The 22,092-nt window shown below is 45.5% G+C and overlaps 1 protein-coding gene across 2 annotated transcripts in view; it reads left to right on the top strand.

Annotated features, from left to right (window-relative positions):
• The window catches only part of AXIN1 (axin 1), a 76,511-nt gene that overhangs the window by 31,343 nt on the left and 23,076 nt on the right, over nucleotides 1-22,092 (top strand). For both annotated transcript variants that reach the window (XM_037385326.1, XM_037385325.1), the window contains exons 3-4: nucleotides 10,361-10,501; nucleotides 17,414-17,510. In XM_037385326.1, the coding sequence (XP_037241223.1) occupies nucleotides 10,361-10,501; nucleotides 17,414-17,510 (238 nt within the window). The remainder of the gene's footprint in view (nucleotides 1-10,360; nucleotides 10,502-17,413; nucleotides 17,511-22,092) is intronic.

The following is a 22,092-nucleotide window of genomic DNA, read 5'->3' as shown; positions in this document are numbered from 1 at the left end:
ACCTTATTCAGTGAAATAAAGTGGAGGTTTGTGCACGATTAATGCTAATCTTACCCACCTCATCATTAGTAGAGCTTTGTCAAAGATCTTTGGGACCAAATCTGGGTGGGTTTGAGGTGCTAAGTCAGGTGCCTCATAGCTGTTCAAAATACTGCATCGACTGTTTTCTTCTGCCACCCACCCAAATTTGTAATTTCATTAAAATACCGAGTTTGTTGGCAATAAATTAGTAATGAGTATTGAGTTTCATGCCATTGTTTCGGTGAGGATTTAAGCAAGGCTAGCGAGTCTGTGGTCATGCGGCTCAGCTTACATTACGTGGCCCAGTGATAAAAGGAAGCAGTTTAATGTCAAAGCTGCGACTAGTTTTTGTGAAATGGAGCCCCCCTGAGTTGCGTATCTTCTCCCTTCATTTCAGCCATCAGCAACACCACTGTTGTGATTTAAGTGTCGGAAAATTTATCCCTGAAGGCAATACAGACAACAGATTGCAGCGCTGAGGTTTATGGCCTCCTGAAAAGCTTCAGTGGTCCAGGAAGAACTGAACCCCGGCGGTCTTATTTGCTCTTTGATTGCAATAGCTCTGTTCCCCAGTGTGGGCCATGTACCTGTAGACATCCCTACCCCATCGCATGTTCTTGAACACACCAGAGGCTCCGTAGGTATATAGAAAGGAAGAGCATGGTCTGGAGTCACTGGCCAAAGCTGGATGCTTTGCTCCCGTCCAAAAACTTACTCATCCTATAGGCCCTGGTCTTAAGTTACTGAGCTTGTAGAGAAATCTGCTCGTGATTTCTTTCCTGTAAGCCCTTTCTTGTTGAGCAGAAATTTTGGCAAAGAAGTGTCAAGGCACTGGAGAATCCCCAGTTCTGCCTGGTTATACCAGGCCTCCTCAGATCTTTCCTTGGAACAAGCAGGCAAGAGGAAATACTTTCCATTTCAGAGAAGCGTGTACAAACAGCGTTGCTTCAGACGGAGAAGAAAAGAGGCAGACGGAGTTACAGCACTGAATCCTGCTAGCCAAAAGCATGCTCTTGCCTTTTATTCAGTCATGCCTGGAACACAGTGTTCTTATTGTATTCCTCCTCGCCCTGCTCAGTGCCTCTCCTCAGGCTCAGGACTTGGAGATATCCCGACCACGATGCTGGTGGGTTTGGGGAAGTTAAAAAAAAAAAACCATGAAACACATCTCGGAAATGGACCCTCTCCCTTGCCTGATGTTAGGTAAACGCATTTTCTGGAAACCTGGATCCCGTTAGAAAGGTTTGCGCTGTGTGGAAAACAAAGTACTTACTCGCCTGGTTTAGTCATTAAGTAAATTTGTGGTTCGGTTCAGATGAAAAATAATGAAGAAAAGCTGTTGAAATCCCAGGATTAATTTGATAGTTTGCAGGCAGTGGTGTTTTTAAGTGGAGCTGCTGCTTTCTTTAGGTTATGAGCAGACCCAGGTATAAACCTGGGCTTCCCTTTCCTCCCTGTGCCTCAGAGGCAGGCATTTGGAAGTAATTTGTTTCGCAAAGGCCCTCAGCAGGCAAGGGGGTTGCTGTGGGCTGGAAGCTGTCGCGTGGGTGTCTGCACGGCTGGCCTGTGACTGCAAAGCTGGGAGATGCTTTCGGCTGCTTATTTCATCTGCAGAGGGAGCAGCATCCCAGGCTGCAAGGCAGGGCGGGCCGACAGGATGGATGGTCCCTCGCTTGGTGTGACGGGTTCAGAAGTAGTTTTACACCTGTGACATGATCGTTATATTGCCCCTTCTGGGAAGAACCGTTTCTTCTGCAACTCCTCTATGTCTCCCAGCTGCCCTGCCTGCCTTCCCAGGGAAGGGAAACTGGAGTAAAGGCAGAGGAGCCCACACAGAGACACCCGTAGCTCTCTGTGGGGTGTTTCCCCTCTCCACCAGCCCCAGTATACTGGGGGGAATCACCTGGGAAAGCAGAGAGCTGGGAGCTGGCATTGCTGCCTGCCGTCTGAAATGGCTGCTCTATATGTTCATCCACTGAAGCGCACACATATATGTATAAATAAATATATATATAAAACACTTACTGTATTAGAACATAGATGTCATTTCAGTCTGAGCAACCCATTAGCAGAGCAGAAAGGTCTTGCATCTGAACTGAATTTTCCCCAGCTCTGTTTAAGCAGGGGGCAGAGGCTGCACTACCAGCTCTCTGTGCCTGTGTCCATGCTAGCAAGCACAGTGGCCCAGGGTGAGCCTGTTCGGAGGGTCAGGGGGCTGAGGATTTGGGTCCTGCTCGTTTTGGGGAGTGTTGCTGTGGGCTGTTCTCACCCAAAGCCTTGGGCAGCCAGAGCACACTGGAAGTGTGCTGGAAGCATGGCATTCCCATCCCAGATATGGGAACCTGAGCTCCTGGGCATGCTGCAAGGATCATGTAGACAGGCCCTGTGATTTGAAAAGATTTGTGTTTATTTTAATGCGCAGTGTGACCTCAAAGCACATTGGTGCTTCTGTTCTGACATTCCTCCTTACACATGTGATCCTGGGCAGGATCTCTCTGTTCTGGAGGTGTCAGGAGGCTTTGGTCCTCAGGGTCCAGGTCGTCTCACTACATTCGGGATGCATTTTGATGCCAGTCACATACTTGGTTATAAAGGTAACTTTTTCTGGCAACATGTGTGCATGTTCAGCACATCCCTGTGTGAGCCTAATTCTCTCCCTTCCAATAAAATATTAAAAATTATTCTGCTGTGGTATATGGTCTGACAGGCCATGCCATGGAGACAAGTGTGGCATATGGATGGGAGCAATGTCCCCTAGCGATCCAAAATGCACACAGGAGGTGCTGGGTTTGCTCTGGTTTTGTAGCTTCTTAAGTCACTACAGAGGCTTTTGAATGACTGATGGAGCCAGGCTACTGCAAAGCAGTAAGACTCTGGTTCAGTCACAATTAATGCAGCCAGATAGCCTGTATATTTTATAGAAAATGTCCCTATTTAATATCAACCTTTTATAATGGATAAGGATTGATATTAATCATGTCATCATTTTAAAAAACCCAAACCACTATGGTATGGTATAAATTCAGGCTAATATGCTGAAGGGAATCCAAGCAGATACCTATTATTGTTAGATAGGGAGCAGAATGTTCTGTGGCTTTCACTTTATTTCAGGAAGGTGATCCAAGTGTCCTGGTAATTGATGTGCAGCTGTGATGTTGCCCATATTTTCTCCTTTATTTTAACAATTTATCATGCATTAAGCTATTCAGTAAGTGAGGGGTTTGGTCTTACTCTAGAGAAGACATAAATTGTTTTTAGAAAGTATTGTGTGTCAAAATTGGGTTTTTACAGTTTTGATTTTAACTCTGTAATGAGCGGACAAAATATACATTGGGGCGGTGAATGAGCACAGCCTTGCCTCTGTTGGGAGGGAGGAGCTGGGAGGGCTGATTTGTAGATGCACGGTCAGATGAAATCTTGAGGGACTTGTTCTGCAGTTTCCTCGGAACACAGTGATTGCATCCTGCTGTCTGAAAGCCTTTCCTAAGAAGGTTAAGGTGGCGGTAGGGCAATACAGCCACAGTATTGAGCCTGTCTAGTCTTTATTTGCCTCCTAAGGCAAAGAATTTCTTTCCTGTATTTCAGCTTCCTTCCTAGATTCTGACAAATTCTAAACCACTTTCTCGCCCACCTTGCTGTATCCTGTGATCTAAATTATTGGTTTCAATTAATGCATCTTCTGTACTTTAGTGCTGCCTGAGAAGCAGTATGTCCTTGGTAAATGCAAAGGAGTGAGAAATTGGAAACTCAAGACTGGTAGATCTTGGATTTAGCTTTTGTAACTGTACTTTAATACTTCACAATAATTACTGAAGCTCCCCATAAAATAATCTCTGTGTAGTCCTAAAATGGAATTGAATGCCTTGGAATAAAAGAGAAGAGCAGCCCTTATCTGTACTTTTAGTTACGTTTTTATTTATTTGCCTTCTTCCTCCAGCGTGGGAGGATGAATAAGTACAGAAGAAGATACAGATTTGCAAAGGCAAGGAGCACTAAAGAGCGTTGGTTTTTTCATCAGCTTTTAAAAGCCAGACTGTAATCATAAATTCCCTGATAGCTGGAGCATGCAGAAGTCGTTTTTAAGCCTACAAGTGACAGGCTGCTGTTGCTTTTCAAACTTCAGATTTCATTTTTTTGTAAGACACAACTTTGATCTGGTTCCTTTGTAATGCTCTGCAGAGTGCCGGGGCCGCTGCACTCGCTGGCTGCAGGGCTGGAAGTGAACTTTCTTGGCAAGAGCCATCTGGAGACCTCAAAGAACAGATTAACTTGTCCAGAATTGATGTGATCTTTGAAGAAGCTGCCCTTGCCTAGAACACATGTGATTAGCTTGACATTGGCAGTGATAAAGATGAGATGCACAGCAGTGTCTGAGTACCCAGAGTAATTGGGAAGAGTTTTAAGTGGAGCAACCCTGATGATCTGCAATCAAATTATAAGCTTAAATCCCCAATTTTAACCTCTTGAGCAGACTTTGTATCTTTAGCGCAGGTTAAATCCAGTCAAGAGTAAAGGTTTTCAGCTTTGCATCTTCATAGATGTTTTGGTCTTGGCTCCAAGTCATACCCGTGATGATGTATTTGGGAGTGCTGTGAATACTTTGGGACATTTCTGCTAGGTTTATATGCAGTATGGTGCAACAATTGTGATGGTTGTTGGTACCATGGATTGGAAATGGAGACTTCTTTGTTCTGATGGTAGATTAATGTAATCTTGTAAATCAGATTTATTGGTGGATGCTGTTCTAATCCTTTGTTTAAAGGTGACCGTGCTGCTCGGACACTCTTGTCAGCACATGCTATTTAAATATGCTGAAGGGATTTGCTTCGGCTCGTACATCATAAGCTAACATGTGCACCTTTTTTATTTGATTGACTGGTTGTGATAATGAAATGTGCTACTGCATGAAAGATATGACAGTCACCCACTTGTTGGTAGATGTAAGTATGAGAAGTAAGAGAGCTTTGATCATGTCTGGCCAACCAGAGACACAGCGAGCTGTCATTTTGGAAGCCTTTTTTTTTTTTTTTTTCCTTGGGTGGAAGTATGTAACTTTTAAACTGAAAAATTAATTTTTTCACACTGAATAAATGGGAGATGTCAAAATAATGAGCTGGAAGGGTGTCTCAGGATTAGACTACATCCTCCCAATCACAAAGGCAAAATGCCCAGAGACATGAAGTAGGAGTAGTGCTTAGTGCTGGTTTCCTCCTGCAGATGTTGGTCTGTAAATAGTCGTCTTCAGAAATGCAGGACTGTAAAAATTTGAACTAAACTGTCAGAATTTGGTGTGAAAAAGCAGGGTGGGCACACAAAGACTCCGTAACTGGGTCTCGTTGAGCTGCAGCCCTGGTCTGTGGTCTCTGGGCATCATCCCTCAGCTCAGCCATGACCTACCAAAAGAGGAAAGGAGGAATTGTGTCCTGCCATGATGTTCCTTGCAGCTGTGCAGGATGGAGGGTATCACAGCTGCTCGACCTTCCATCAGCTGTGGTGAGAGAACTTGAGTTTCTGTCGAGCCCATTTTGGGGTGTCCTTCCCTGCGACTTGCCAACATCCCCATGTCTCCTGCAGCTCAGAGCTTTCTAAGGCAACTCATAAAGTGATGATCATCAGCTACCTCATGGCTTGCTGCCTAGAAAATGGGATTTCTCCCATGTTAAAAACAAGCTGCTCACCTAAAACCATGGTGACCAAAGGTTTGGAGTATGTCACAGGAGGAAATCTTCTGGAAGCACTGTTTAGGGGGAACATAAGCAGAATGCACTGGGGTTTTGCAGTTGTCAGCTTTATGAGTCTTTATCACTTGGGTTTACTAATCTAGTGTCTCAAACAACTGCTTCCTTGATAACACAGGGGTTTGGAGGAGCCTCGCCATGCCACTGGCGAGCTGAATGTGCAGGCAGGTGGGGGACCCTTGCAAGAGGAGGACTGCCAGCCTGCTTGGGTTCTATCACAACATCAATTCTTTTGAGTAAAAATTTTCTTCCAGAAGATGTCAGTGTCATAAAAATTCAGTGCTAGAGTTGGGGAAGATGGTAACAGTGAAAAGTGGTGGATCAGCTCAGCTTCCCTGTTAGACTGGGAGCTGCTCCATCCACACTGGAACTGCTGGCAGACTTGGGAAGACCATGTCTCTCAGACCTGCCAGTAGAGCATTGTGCAACTTAATCCCTCCAGTGAGAATTTAAATTCTACAGAAGTGAGTTACCTAGAGGTCTTTCATCTCCAAGGAAGTTTCCTTCTTGCCGTAGGTTTTTTTTTTTCCCATGCTTGATGAAGAACATCAATGAAAGCGGTATGTAACTGTTGAGAACCGAAGGGAGTGCCGTGTGGATTTGGCTTTGCAGGCAGGATCTGTGAGATCTTCCTCCCACTGTGGGTGTTGAAGGTGATGCAATTCTGCCCCAGAGCATGCCGGCTCTGTATTTTTTGCATAGAGCAAAGAGCAGCATGTTCGGTAAAAATCTGGGACTTTGCATCTTTGATTTAAAATGGAAATAGCCATCACGTGAAGTTGTGTGAAGGAGACTGGGGATCCCGGGCTGGAAGTAAAAGGATGCCCTTAGGGAGTCACAATGCTGTGGGAACTCCAGCTCTAGGGCAAGAGGGCTGAAGAGGACCTTACCTCTATTCTCACCTATATTGAAGCTCCAAGATCAGACGGTGCTAATGTTCAAAGTGCTGTGTGCTGGTCTTGGTTGGAGGAGTGGGAAATTTGGGAATGGGATGCAGCCAAGACAACATGCAAAATAAAAATAAACTGAACAGGTAGAAGGAAGCCCTAAGGAGATGCTTGCTGGTTTTCTACAGCAGTTTTGGCCCTTGTCAGCATTACCAGAACTTAGACTGATCAGTGGAGGGCTTTATGCAAAGAAAAAGCAGCTGGTCAGGTTGACTTACTTGGGTCGCTGTGATCTCTATTATAATTGTTCCCTATGTGATTATTTTGAGGGTTGAGCAACTGAGAGCTGCAGAGGAGACATGCAGCTTTATTTCTGCAGTGTGCGAAATGTTCTGTGTTCGTTTCAAAAACGTTCATTGCTCTTTCTGTCTAAAAAAATAAAATGAAATTCCAGAGGTCTACAGGAATTTTTGTGGAGTCTAACTTTAAATGCTCACCTTTCCTTTTATCGCCCTTATCAGCACATGGAGCTCGGTATGTGAGGTTTTTAGCTGACATTTCAAATCGCTCTGAGTGTGCGTGTATCCCTTTTAAAGCAGCCTCCCCTCCCAGATCAGAAGTGACCAGGTTTTTTTGTTAGACTCCATGTTCCTTTAATGTTTTCCTCCTAATAGATGTTGAAAGCGTTCTTCAGAGGCACGGCACAAAACATTCAAATAGTGATACGAGCCAGCTGAAGAGAGTTGTCAGGGAGAGGGAACATTAGGAGAAGGATTGAATACAGATGGATTCCTCAAAAGTAATGTAACCTGTTATGATTGCTTTGAAATCCTATACCCTTTCCATCTACTTATGCTTACCGAAAGTTTACATTTGCATTGATGTATTAGAGGCAGAGCTAAAATGGAAATAATCCCTGTTGTATACATGCTTAAGTGTGTAATTTTGACTAAATACAGTAGTTGTGACCAAATGCTTGCCTGCCTCCTCAGTGGGAAGCCCACAGCCACAGAGTGCTGCAAGAGAGCCTGTCCATCCGGACTCCTCCAGAGGGGCCAGGGACCACCCAGCACCCATCTGCTCACTCTTGGTTCCTTCAGCCATCTCAGATCCATACCCAACAAACTGTTCAGATACTCTGATGATGTTCTGTCTTTGTAACAACAGATACAAAGGAGAAATCGATTGATCTGTGCTATTTATTCTGTATATCACAGTGCTTTCTTAATATACTGCTAGAATAATCTTGTCTCTTTCAGAGAGTCCCGGCAAGAAGGTCTGCTAGAAGTTGGTGCTATATTTTAATTGGGTTATCCAAAAAGCATCCTTCTCTTTGCCCGCAGGGAAGGCCTGAGTTATCCATCATTCCTGCCTCAATTTAAGAGGTTGTATCAGCCTCCATCACGCAACTGTCATATCAGATTTGACAGGAGGGTTGCACTGCACAGCTCTGCTTTAATGTTCAGAACTGACCATTACGCAAGGGGAAAACTGGTGAAGGGGGCTGCTAAGGTTTTCACTTATTATACCTTGCTTTTTACAGTGAACTTGTTCAAATTATTTCCAGTCTTAAATGTTTGCCCTAGAAAGCTGCTCTGAAATCTGATAGAATATAGAAGTAAAGTTGCTCCAGTGCACATTTACAGCAACAGACAAAAAGTTTGTGTGCTGGAAGATGTCTGTGGTGACTCACCACCACAGGGTGCCCCTAAGCATTCGTACCCAACTGACTCTGTTGCACCCAAGCATGGAGAAACTTCACAAGGCTCCCTCTTCCTCAAGCAGTTGTGAAAAACCTCAGCTGACTCAGTTTTGAATGCTCTTTGCGCCACTCTGCAACTATACTGAGCTTCATCATCCAAGGAGAAATAGCTTGGAGTTTTTGTTGGTTTGTGGCAAGCAAAATGTTAGTTTTCTTTTTGTGAGAATAGGAGGGTAATTTGTTTCTAACTGACCCCATAATGGACCTAAACCAGTATGATTTTTCTTAGTGACCAATGAACACCCATGGCCTCTTGTATTACAAGGAAAATTGGTTCTGTGTCTAGAGCAGAGGGGCAGGGTGAATAGGAGCTACACAAGCAGTGTGTTAGCCGAAGGCTACAGTCCTGTCAAATTCAGGTTTTAAAATAATTTGGTAATGTAATGCTTCTATCTTTGTAAGTGAGTACCTTACTATAGCTAAATGATTCTGAAAATCTCACCTTAAATGGGTTGTCTGCTAGTCCCAGTTCAGGTGGTGGCTGTCCTGCATTCATCCTCTGTACAAATGTGCCAAAACTGCTAACTTGTCCCTTTGCTGGTGTCTTCCTCACCTCCGCTCCTTCCATCTGTGCATTTCTCATGGGTTTCCTTGTCTTATCTAAATGTAAACTCATCAGGGCAGGGACAGTTTTCTATTGTCTGTAGAACTTTGACCGCTGCAGTACAGCCAGAAAAGCTTTTCACAGCAGAACGGGGAAGCACAAATTGCAAGATGTGTCCTCCTTGGAGGTGTTTGCTCAAGGTCCATTACAAACCACATCAACTAGGTGCCAGTTACTGAGTTACTAAATAAAACCTCATGCTGATGAGCTTTGTGATCTGAATTAAAACAGGACTCTGATTTTCAGAGCTGGTAGCAGAGCTTGGAAAACCCAGGATTTCATCAACTTCAAGATATCTTGCAAATGCTGCTCTTCATGCAGAGGGGTAGGCAGAGAGAGTGGGGGATTAAAGGATGCTGTGTTGGTGTGAACATTTCAGCTTGTTCCTCCTGGCAAATTGCAAAATGACTTGCAGTGACAACAATCTGCCTGCGTAGCCTGACTGTCCTGTGGTGTACCAGAGCTGGAGGCACATTGGCAGCAGTAGCTTTGCTACGCCGGTGGCAGTCGGTGTGAAGGAGCTCTTGCCTGCTTGTTTCACAGGCTGCTTCACCGTTAATGCAGCTCTCCTCCAGAGCAAGGAACTGGCTTCCCAAGTTAGCTCACAGAGGCAGTCTCTCTTCCTCTCATTTGGTGGAAGGGAAGGAGGTTGGTCTGCTTGCACGTGTACTTGAACAACCTGTCTGCAGGACAAGGCATGTGGTTGTATACAAACTAGCCTCCATGGATCCATGAACAGATGATCCATTGGAAAAGCCGGTGTGATCAGATGGTCCTTCCTGGTGGAATTTGCAAGTGTCTGATGTACCTGCGTGTGACATTTGAGGTCAGCTTTAGATACTGCATTGTAAGCAACAGCCATTTTGTGCCTTACCTCCCTCCCTTGGCAAACATGTTGAAGAGGAATGTAAAGGCAAGCACAGAATGGGTGAGCTGTGCTACACATCCCTCACTGTTGGAAGAACAGAAGCTCATTTTGACTAAGAAAAATGCTGTTTTGTTATCTAGGTATTGTTTTTAGATGTTCTACCTTGCTCATAGAATGACAGTGTGAAGCAGTTAGCCCATGGACACCATAAATCCTGGTGGGAACTGGAATTCTTCCATATAGTCTTGTTCCCTCCCTTCTTCATCTCTTAACAGTATCATCTTCATTAATCCATGAATTCCCTTTTGCTTCCAGTTATGAGTCAAAGGGTTCATGGTTCAATCAGTGCCACTTAGTGTGGACACAGCGTATTCTGCACCCTGTCACCAATGCTGGGGCTCCATGCAGAGTCCTTCTGCCTAGTGATGCGGAGCTGGTCGTGGTTGTGTCCTTCTAATTTGACTCTCATTTTTCTTGCAGGCATGGGTCATGGAGAGAGCCTGTTAACCCTTACTATGTCAACACGGGCTACGCGTTGGCACCAGCGACCAGTGCCAACGACAGCGAGCAGCAGAGCATGTCCAGCGATGCCGATACAATGTCGCTGACAGACAGCAGCGTGTAAGTAACTCCAATCTGGTGGGACAAGAGTGTGTTTGTTGCTTTAGCAGTGGTGCTTCTGCTGCGTTCGTCTGGGGGACGCTTTGCCACAGCCGGTGTTGGGGGCAATATCTGACTAGACCAAGGTCATGATCATTCCCACTTTCTTTTCGAGTGGGGTTGTTTTGCCACTGTGCAGGCTACTTAGTCTTGGCAACATTTGCAACGTAAAATGTTTATATTGAACTAAAATAAATGAAGCTTGGTCGGAGTTCCTGCAGTGTTTCTTGCCAGATGCAAGAGGCATTTGAAATGTTGAATGGCTTTATAGTAAGTGATTTGAGATATAGTATCTTCTGAAAGTCAGACGGAGCTTTCTGATTACCTGGGTACTTCTCTTGAGGTTTTTTGCTGCCAAACTGTGCTCAGCCTGCAAATGCTTTTCAGTAGGACTGGTGACTGACCAGTTCTAGTTTATGTCTGGTGACCACTGCATTTTAACACAACTTGTACCAGTAAGCCCCTGCCAAATCTTCTCTGCTTTTTTCTAGTCCTGACCCTCATGACAGCGCCCTGTACCTCACCCATGAGATACCTTCCTTAAAGATAGTCTGCAAAGAGAGAAAAAAGGGGTTATGAGATTCTGTTGTGACTGCATCTCTGTGATGAAAAAAAGGATTTGAGGGAAAATATTCAGTGTTTGGTCTGGTTTTTAGTAGTGCAAATGCAAAGTGTGTTTCTGTAGAGCAGAAACCCTTTGATTCTTCAAGCGAAAGATGACAGGTTTACAGAATTAGGAGAGGGTTTTATTAACGGCAGTGCTGTAAACACAAAGTCCTCCAAGAGCCTCGTTTAGTGTCGCTGTGAATGTCAGGAGCTGTCAGACCTTGTTGGAGAAACTTCCCAGCCTGTGTCATGGATGTTGTTAATAGGTGCTGCAACAGTTCCCCACCTGCCTTCCGTTAATACAGTGAGCTGGTGAGTGTGCGATATGCTAAGGGGGCTTCTGTCTCTGCTGCGGTGGCTCTGTGCGAGCAGGTAGCATGCTTGTCTCTGGCTCTGCGGGGGCTTGGGGCCATTTAGGAGCAGCTGTTGAGTCCGGTCTGCTCCCTACACCTTACACCTTATCCATCTCATGCTGCAGAATGGAGGAGGCCAAAGGGGCATGGGAGGTGGAGGATGCCCCTGGGACAGAGAGCTGTAGAGGACCGCTAATTAAAGGCTCCATTTGATACAAATCCAGCTGCTTAGCCACATCCTTCCGTGATTCTTCATATTCATCAATTTATATGGAGTACTCTGAAGCTAGCAGGGGTCATGTAACTTCTTGTTATCAGGAGAGACAGCTGTAAGAACTCTTCAAAATTAATTAGCTTTTAACACTTCTACCAGTCCAGCAGGCTCATGGAGTTGCGCTGATGGTTATACCTGCAATAAGTTGTGATCATTTATGCCAGAGTTCTTCACCCTCCTAATTTTTATTTCAGTAGCCATAATTTATTTCTTTTGCAGGCAGAATGATTTCTGTTTGACCATCCTATGCATTCTTTTTTTCTTTGCTCCTTTTTCCTTTAGGCACGTTATCTCTCCTATGCCCACCACAGGCTGCTTCTAGGACTTTAATTACCATTGATACATGTGATGCCTTCTGTTAATAACTAACCCGATCTCAGTGGTTCATTTTAAGTAAGTCTCAAAAATCATAAGGGTAAAGCTGTGATCTTTGTTTCTGCGCATCTCAAACTGAATGCATGCAGATTGATCCCCAAACTGGGATTCTGGACATACAGCCTTGACCTTTGGCTTACGAAGACTCTGTTTTCAGAGTTTCTTTTCTGTTTTCGTTGCTCTTCATTTCATTCTTTAAAACTCCAGTACCAGGTTTTGTTCGGTTTTTACATGGCATTGCTGAACCTATCTGCCTCCTGAGTTTCAAAGGAATTTTTGCAGAATTGCTCAAGGCAGCAAAAATGAAGAACAACCAGACGCAAGTTAAAGAAGGGACTCCTGCTGCTTGACAAGACTTACATGTCTCGGTGCTTTGAATTTAGGCCTCCTCTGAGGAAAGTGGCAATAAAAGCCTCGTTTGCTGATGAGTGAGGTTCTTCCCTGTGTGTGATGTTTACATACAGCAGTCAAGCTCAATAATGAAATCTGGCTTCTGCTCCAAGGCAGCACGTGAACGGGGTGTGATCCCAAGGCAGAAACCTCTGTGACCCTCCATCAGAGGAGAATGTGTCCGGACAATCAGGACGCAAGCATCGGCTAATTGAGGAGCGTTAATAAACTGGGAAAGCAGGCGGGTGCACAGAGAGCATGGCTGGATGCAAGGCTTGCTCTTGCAGTGTTGGCCAACTCAAGTCGGTGGAGAAGGCGGACACACCGAGTGGTTGCTTGTACTCTGATGTATTGCGGTTATCACCAGCTCCCTTCCAAGCTCTGATATTGATCATGGCAGCGCAGGGTTTGGATGTGGCTGCATGCACAGCCCAGCACAGCCCAGCTGTGCAAAGCCACTAGCAAAGACCTGGGCAATGCTCTGGCCAGCTGGCCTCCTGAGCTGGGACGAAGGGAGGCAGGCACAGGCTTTTCAGGAGCTCCCAGCTCAGTGAAGTGTTTTTTAAAATAATTTCTGTGGTACCAGCTACAAGCACGCTTGCCTAGAAGACAGACTTTCAACAGGATGTCTTTCCAAGCACTGGTAAATATTATTGAAATGGGTTGAATTGATGTAACAAGTGTTATCAGTCCCTGTTGTTGGAGAGGTTTGCTTTCTGAGTGGCTTAAAAAACATTGCTCTTAAATGCCTGTGTTCCACTGATTATTTTTCAGTCTTCCTGTGTCATATGAATTCCTCTGCGCTTGTAGGCAAAACAGCTCCAGTCCTCTCCGCTGAAACCTGTTTTTATAATCGGCACGGCAGCTGTGTTGTTTTAGCTGGTTTGCGTGGAGGCAAGGTCTGGAGAGGACACGGTGAAAGGCTCCGGCGAGCACTGGCCCAGCAAGTGTGCCGTGGCCGCAGGTGGGGCTGAGTCGCTCACCGCTGGTGTTCGGCGGTGGGTCAGTGGTGGGTCGGGGCTTTGGGGCTCTGCCTCCCCCCTGGGCTGCCTAGAGCCTGCCCCAGGCTTGCAGCAGCATTTCCAGTGCAGCCCTGAACTTCTCTTGCTGTCTCAAATAACCCCTGCACACAGATAGCATCTTTCCCAAGTGGAGGAGACAGCCTCTGGGTGGGAGGGGTTGTCACAACAGGGATGCTCAGGGGAAATTAAGGCAGCTGTAGGTAGGAAGGCAACAGGCAGAAGCTGAAATGCACTAAATTGCCATGTAATGTTCTAATTCAGATGCAGAAACACCTTAGGTCCATGTCTGTCTTCTCTTTGTTTCTGCAAGAGCTTACATGGGGGATACAAGAGATAATGTCTCCTCTTCAGCCCAGTGTTGTGGTCCAGCTAAACAACAATACCCCTTCCTCTGGGTCTTACCCTGTGGCTTGTCTTGGTTGGGAGACAGCTTTGTCTTTCCCCAGAGGCTTGGAAAGCCCTCCCGGTGCTGGTGGGCTTGGCCAGAGGGATGCTCCTTCTTCCCCAATTCCAGTCAAACCTGCCCCAGAGGAAGGATGGCCATTCCCTGAAGCAAAAGGGTTTAGGACAGTGGTTACTCTTTCAAAAAACCTTGCAGATTAAATATTATTCCTCAGATGACTGGCCTTTGTCCAAAATGCCTGGCGATTTTCCCATCATACGTCTTTGTGTGAGAAAGGTCTCTCAGTGACGGTGGTGCTTTGATAAGAGTAATTGGTGAAAAATATCAGTTTTGCTGTGGATTTGTTTCCTGTCTTTCCTACAGCCAGTGATCCAGAATGACCTTGAGTTCTGCTATATTTAAACAAGTTTAACACCCAAATGGTGATTTCCAACTTGTTAGGCTTAATGGTTGGGTTTGGAGGCTGTCTGCAGAGACAAGACAAAGACAGCCCTTATTAGAAGAGTCCAACTGTAGAGCCACAGCAAAACCTCCCTGCTCACCAGAGGCTCTTGCAGGTTGGTTCAGAGAGGAGAGGAAGCCCTCGTGTTTCCCCAGTAGCAAACCAGTTGCATTATCATTAAACAAACGGTAAAAATACTCTTGCTCCCCCCATTGCATTTCAGTGCAGAGCTTTCTGGTACTAAAGAAAATTGTGTGATGAAACAAGGAAAAACAGTTTGGGAAAGTTTTGTTTTAAAAGTAAATGTGCTCTCAAAAAGTTTTGATTTTATATATTTAATTTTTATATATATTATATATATATATATATATATATAAAAAAAAAAAAATTCTCTATCTATTGAAAATATCTCAAAGCAAGCTACCTGACAAAAGGAAAACAAAAGTGCGGTATTGGTTTTTCCTTGCTTTCCCCCCATCTATTGAATAAGGTTTTGTTGGGATAAAATTAAAGTGCTTATCTTTGAATTTGCTTCCTCTGGTTGAGTTGGCACAGTACATTGAACGAAGGAATGTTCCAAGTTCAGAGGTGGCATTGGGGAATCTAGTTAAAATGACATCAAAGGCAGCACAGCGGGGCTGAACATGTGTTTGAAGCCGGATAGATTAGAGGCCATTATCAGCCTTTCGCTACTGTGCTGGGAACAAAAGTCGCTCTTTCCGCTGGGACTGCTGCTGGGGAGAATTAAAAAAAAAAAAAAAAAATAGAGAGAGAGAGAAAGAAAGAAAAATTGCACCTTCTAATATAATGCCGCTTTTCCTGCAAATGACCGTGTGGCTTTAGCATGCGAGTTGTGCTCTGGCACCCGGGTTTTGTGCAGTGGTTAAGCTGAAATGTTGTCTATCGATGCCGACCAGCAACGGCTAAAATAATCCCCCAGATTATTTCCACATACACCCTCCTGTAAAAATTGTCAGTTGTTTTGTTGCCATCAAGTCTGGAAAAAGCTGCATCGTGATGCAGTGAAAACTCTTTAACCATTGTGACTCTGAAGTTATTTTTCAAATGGAGGTTTGTCATTAAAGCAAATGAAGCCACCTAATGAAAGCTACCGTAATCACCTGTCTGTATAGCAGCGCTTGGGGGAATTGCTCTGCTCCTCTAACGTGTCAGCGGGGTGATGCTCCCAGACGTGCTCTTCCTCCTCCTGCATTACCTGCAGCCACTAGCCAGAGCTGTAATTAGCCTGGCTAATTTTCTGTTCTCTCATTTGTCTTCCTACTAAAAAGCACTTGTCATTAAACACAGGTTTTATTTTATTTGAATGGCGTTTCATTTTGAACGCCTGGGTTACTGCATGAAATTGTATTCTTCAGATGTAGTTTGGTGGCGATTCTGCCTGCACCCACGTTCCCGGGGAGCCAGCGCAGCAGCAGGCACGATGGAAATGGGCAAAGAGCTGCTGGTGACCATCCTTGCACAGGCTTGTAACTCAGGAGGTTTGCAGGCAAAGCGCCACTGTAAATGGTGTTTCCCTTGCCAAATGGCATCTCGGCTTTAAAACTCTCCTGGTTAAACTGTTTTATGTTCTCGAGAAGCAGCTATGCTTGGCAGTTGGGGAGGGGGTAGGTGCTAAGTACATTTGGCTTGTGCAAACATCGTGTGAGATGCATTGGGACTGGCTCATTTGCACTGCTTGGAGTGGTGCGGGGCTGGGAGGAGACAGTGCCAGTGCATGGAAGTTACTCGGTACTTTGGACAACGGAATCCCTCCGTTCATTTCCACCCGTTTCTGTGGCACTGCACAGCCTTCCCAAGCAGTTGCTTTTACTGAATCGGGGAAATGTGTAAAATAAAAAAGGAGAGCTCCAAACTGCCGAGCTCCAGGCTGGCATTTGTTTTTGCATTCGTTGATTTTTCTCAAAATAATCCAGTGTCACCCGGAGATGGGCCTGTGTCCTTATCTCATAACTGGGCTCCACTTCACTCACATTCTCCTCATCCCTAGGTGTAAGCAAGGTGGTTGCAATGGCGAGAACAAAAACTCGTTTCCTTTCTTTGCCCAAAGTCATACTCAGCCAGTGGTGCTTTGCCGTTAGGGGGGGCTTAGCAGAGTCTGATGCCTCTGCCCCCCATTGCTGGGACCCGCACGTGCCCAGACCCCTGCCTTTGCTGTAGGGCTGCATGCAGCTCATCAGAGCAGGTCTGCAGTGTCCCCCAGCTTGCAGCAGAGCCACGGACCTGGTTCCCAGTCTGTCAGGACCCAGCATCGTTACCACCACTGTCTCTTCCTCTGCAGAGACCTCTGTCACTTTCAGCATGGGCACAAACCCGAGCAGAGCTGGTTCAGTTGGGTGTCGTGGCCCATGGCGTCCCTTCCTAACCTCATCCAGCCTCCTCTGGGGAGAGGCTAGGTTCTTCTGCACAGTAGCTCCAGTATTAAGCCCATAATTTCAGACTGAGCTAGAGATTGTCTTAAGAGCAGCAGAGCCTACCCCTTTGCTTTGATAAGCCATTTGAGAAGTTGTCACGCTCTCTTAAAAATATATACCTTGTTCCCTGACCAAGTTCCCCTTGGTGTAGATGCTCGCTGAGCTCCCACTCCTCCCCCCCCCTCCTAGCCTGCCCTGTGGTTTACTGTGTACATTACGGGCTCTTTTATAGAAAGCAACCAACTATAAAAGGTACCAGGATGTGGTCCAAGTCCTTCTCCCTGCCCTCTGCCTAGGGCAGCGGTCGCAGGAGCCCTGCCTCGCTCTGCTCCTGGCAGATGCCATGTAAGTGCCCCCAGCACCCAGTGCCAGAGCGTTACTGTTGTGAGGACCCGGGCGAGCATCATTCCCTGCATGGATTCCTCTTGCTCTGCTGCACTCGCCCTGGGCGTGCAAAGCCTTTCTCAAACGTAAAGGTGTTTCCTACCTGCCACTCTGCAGCAGTGAGACTTAAATGAGCATTATGTATCAGAGAAAGGCACTAAAGCAGAGCATGTTGTTGTTTTATTCCGGCAGAGATGGGATCCCACCGTACAGGCTCCGAAAGCAGCATCGCAGAGAGATGCAAGAAAGTGCCAAAGCAAATGGACGTGTGCCACTACCTCACATTCCTGTAAGTAGCATTGTCTCCTTCCCCAGAGATAAATATGCAGAACATGTGAGAGCTCTAGCGTACAGTTGCTCTTGCTTGCTTGAGTGTAACCCCCCTTAGCGCTGTATTCAGTTGGGGCTGTTTTATGATGGAAACACAGCATGCTAAGAAAGGGCTTGGTAGCCTTCTGCCAAACTCATCATCCAGGACTGCCTAAAGCACATAATTTTTCTTAACCATTCAGTCAGCAGCCAGTTGTTTCTCCCAGATGAGATTGGGAGCACTGGCAAGCAGATGATGTGCCCTTGGGTGAGCTGGAGGTGTTTGTGGAAGGTGTAGGAGGTCGCTGGACATGATGTAGCTCTCAGCTAAGGTCAGCTGGGGAGAAATGCAACAGTATTTCTGCACTGGGCAGCCAAAGGGAGCTGTAACCTGTTCTCAAGGACTCAGCAAAGCCCGCCTGGGGATGCAAGGCAGGAGAGCAAAGAAAGCGCAGGCTTAAGTATTTCATTTGCCTGATACTGTCTCCCCAGTTGCTCCAGGTAAGCAAACAGCTTTGGGAAGATGAGCATAATTGTTAGGGCTCTGCAGCACCATCTGCAGCTCCGCTTATTATTATTTTCTTTTTGTGAGCAGTTACAGGTGACATTTAATATCTAGCGGGGAAAAAAGGTGCTTCTTTCCCCTTTGGACAGCTGGACTCCAGCACAAATCAAATAGGGAGAAAAAAAGCCTCCATCTGCTTTTTCCAGAAGTGCCTTCAAACTTGACGCAGCTGTTCTCATCCTGCCTGCTCAAAGCAGCACAATACCAGCAGAAATACACCCTTGTTTTAATCTGATTTTTTAAAAAAAAATCACCACTCTTTGTTTTGCCTTTTAAATTAGATTATTTTCCTTAGATTTAAGAGGGTCTCCTGTGCTTTGATCACTGGGTTGACAATAAAAGCCCTGGCTGCAGACTCTCACTAGCCATCCTTGCTCAGTCACCTCTCTTTTCACACAGTTGCTTTCACAGTGTGGTTGCTGTTGAAAAGGCTGGCTGGGTGCCTTTTTATTTCACTTGATGCCGTTTTTACTGTAAGCGTGGCTTTGTTAGAGTTGGAGTTTGAAAGCCTGGCCTTTATTTTTTGTTGTTGTTGTTGTTGCTGTTCCCCAACAGTGGGAACTACTGAGTGAATATTCTCTGACTTCAAAGCTTGTCAGTGGCTTTACCTTTTGGATAAAAATAATAGTGGCTTTCTGTTGATCTTGCGCACTGGCAATGCCTCGATGAACTGCAGGTTATAAACTCAAGAGTATGGAGCATTAAATATGTATAGTGAGCTCTGCTTTAACGAACTTCCATCTGCCAAACATTTCTTTTGTTGAACTGAATAAGTGTCATTCCAGCAGCAGTTCCTTGCAGGCTAATTAGTTTTACTTAGCATTAAATTTTATCGACCTTTTTGGAAACCAGTTAAAAAAAGGGGGGGAGGAGGGGGGGAACAAGGTTTAAATTGGCCACCTGCTGCTTATAATTTTTTATATTATCCTATTTATCTACACGGTCTTGTAGAATTACATATTCCTCCTAAACTACAGACAAGACGCTTCACAAGGATTTTCCTGTGAAACAGCCACTGTTCCCATTAGGTTCTGTGCTGTAATTTTAACTCCCAGGGAAAAAGGCATCTTGACGCCTGTTTATATGGGAGCAGAGGACTGAGAAGTTGAGTTAGTTCTAGTCTTTCTCCAGGGAATAAAAGTTTAGTTCAGACACTCTGGCACCTCCTGCCAGCCAATTACTGACACAGAATTGGCATCGACTTCAGAGAGGCACTGCTCTGCTCTCGCTTATCAATCAGCCAAGAAAGGAGAAGGTAATTAGACAATATGTTTTGACAACACCAGTGTAAAATGTTATAAAGTTAGTCTTTTAAAATCACCTCTAACTGCACACTTGCTGAATTAAACGTCCCCAATTAGCAAGGAGCCATGCAAATGTTTCTTCAAGTGTTGCTTTCCAAAGCTGGTGATTAGGCTATCTCGCAGCCCGTAGCTAAAGCGGTCTCCATCAGCCACCTGGGCCTGGTGGTTAGCATGCTTTTAAACATGTAGCAATGACGAAATTGCAACCTTTGAGTGAAGGGCTTTATGGACTCATATCTAACGAGTGTAGCCAGAGTCCATACTGATAGTGCTTGCAGAATGCATGGCATGTTTTCCTAGTGATAGTAGAGAACCTCCTACTTCCGAAAAGCCATTTCAGAAGTCCTTTAGAGACCTTACTGTTCCCTTACAAATGAGTTATGGAGCTATTACTCAAAATTCTGAAAGAACTTACATTGCTTTTAATAGCAGCACTTTTAGTTAGGTCCAGGAGCTATAAACTGTAGTGATTATATGTTCACAGGAGACAGCCCGCTAGTTTCAACAGCCATGCTGCCTCCAAATAATGAAGGCGTGTGCTGGTTTTGTAGGATGCCATGCCGTGCAGCAGGAGATCTTGGTGTGTGAATGGCTGTGTTCTGCATCTTCCACACTTACAAACTCACCAGTGCTCTGAGTTTGGAAAAGCTGTGTTTTGTGAAATGGCGCTCTGCCCAGGAATGCAGTGGGTGAAGATCTCTAGCAAGCAACAAGACCTTTGTTTTGTGCCTCTGGCAAGAACCCATTACACAGCAAGTGAGTGTTGCTTTTCATGTGGTTTTCCATCTCTCTCTTGGATTCGAGCAGAGTCTTGGAGCACCAAGGAAGGAAAGAGCAAGCGAGTTCCCAAAGGAAGGGCGAAAGCCCAGAGAATGCAGGGCCATACCTGTGCTGTTGCACTGTTTTTACCGCAGCTTTCTCATTCATCCATTCTCAGGGGACAATGGGAGATGCTCCTTTTTCCCAGCAAATTCAGAAAAATCCAGCCTCAAGCATTAAGACTTGGGATTCCTCTTTTTGTTTGTTTAACTGCATAAAGAAGCCACTTTGTGATGTTCTTGCTGTAGCTTGATCATCGGGTGGGAGCTCTTCTGTCCTTCCCCACAATCAAGGATGCTGCGAGGTGGCTTCCGTAGTGTTCTTGAGTGGAACAGAAGATTCTGAGTGACCACTCGGCTGTGCTGTACAGGTGAGGAGCGTATAGGAGGAGCCCTGGTCTCGTGCTGCCTGGATAACTACAGCCAAATGAGCTTTCTGCTCCTGCGAGTTGGGAACCTGCTCAGGATTCCCATCAGCCATTTTATGCCATTTTCCTCAAATGCCTTGCAGCAGCGGGACTTCTTGCTAATCCCTGAATGCTGCTAAAGTGGATGCTGAGATCCAGCTATCCATGAGCTCTGCCACAAGTGTTTCTGGTATGGAAACACCATTTATCCTTTAAAAATGTATGTCACAGAGGAATCTGGGAAACTTGGAGGTTCAGAAGTTCTTTTCTCCTGGCTTCTCTAGCCTGCCATCTTCCTTTCATTTCCAAGATTGACTTGTGATCTAACGTCAGCCACTCAGGCATCAAACCTCCTGTAGAAAAGGGAGATTTGGCCCAGTCAGATCTGTCAGAAATGGTTCAGCCCAACCCGTGGATCCCTGGGGCCGGTTAGAGACCTCTACCCAGTGATAACCTTGGAAAACTTCCTGTTTCAGCTTAGAGCAGCTGAGATTTATTCTTCCCAAGGGGAACCTGCAAACCGCAACGAGATTCTTCCCTTTCAGCCTTTTCATGTGTAGATCATAGCAAAACCACACATTTAGGATGCCAGTGTGTTCTGATCTGCAGCTTATTCCTCAGACCTCAGTTTCTCAGGGAAGGTAAAATCCATCAAAACCCAAGACTTGCATCTGCCTCATGGAACAAAATCCATGCAACTCCCATGCAGTCAGGTCCAAGAAAAAGAGAAAACGTGGTAGCAGGTGCTAAGTGGAACTACTGAAGAGCTTGTGTATCTTGCATGTTCTTAGCAGGCTGCTCCTTCCCAAAGGTACCAGACCTTCAACCACTTCACATGTCAAGGGCAATGTTGTGGTGATAGGTACCCCAAGAAATCCTTCCTTACATCTGTCACTAGGAAAGATTGCTCCATCCAGACCAGTTTAAGCAATTTTTTTCATGCCAACCCATCTGGCATTCAGCCTCCCATCTCTTGTCCTCTGCAGCCTCCCCAGCCCAGTTCGGTTTGGTTCTGGACAGACCCATCTGAACTAGTGACATTAAGTAAAAGTAGATAGATAATTAAATAAAACATTAGCTAAAACAGCTGCAGATAAAACAATTCTTTAAAATGAAGTGCTTCCTTTCTGAATTGTTGACCCAGAATGTCCAGAGATCTCATTCTGGTCCAGACCTGAAGGGCTGAATCCTCAAAAACCAGCCAGCTCTCGGAGAGTGCTGCACTCTTTACTTGGAACAAAAGCATTTGGAGCCCTTCTGATTTCAGAACAATAAACAGCTTATTTACAACTCCCTTGGCAGGGCTCTGTAAGCCCATGGGAAGCTGGGCACAGGTTCGAAATCCTGAAGCCCTGAAGGATCCTCCTCTGGGCACAGGCTCAGCCTGGCTGGTTTTTGATGGAGCATGTCTTTCCTTCCGAAGTCAGGCCTGTCATTTGATAAAAGGTTCAAACACTTTGTTGTTGTA

Source organism: Falco rusticolus, chromosome 4 (assembly GCF_015220075.1).
Source record: "Falco rusticolus isolate bFalRus1 chromosome 4, bFalRus1.pri, whole genome shotgun sequence".
In the NCBI taxonomy this organism is placed as follows: Eukaryota; Metazoa; Chordata; class Aves; order Falconiformes; family Falconidae; genus Falco; species Falco rusticolus.
Note: the sequence above shows the minus strand (reverse complement) of the source record. Positions and strands in the feature narration are given on the sequence as shown.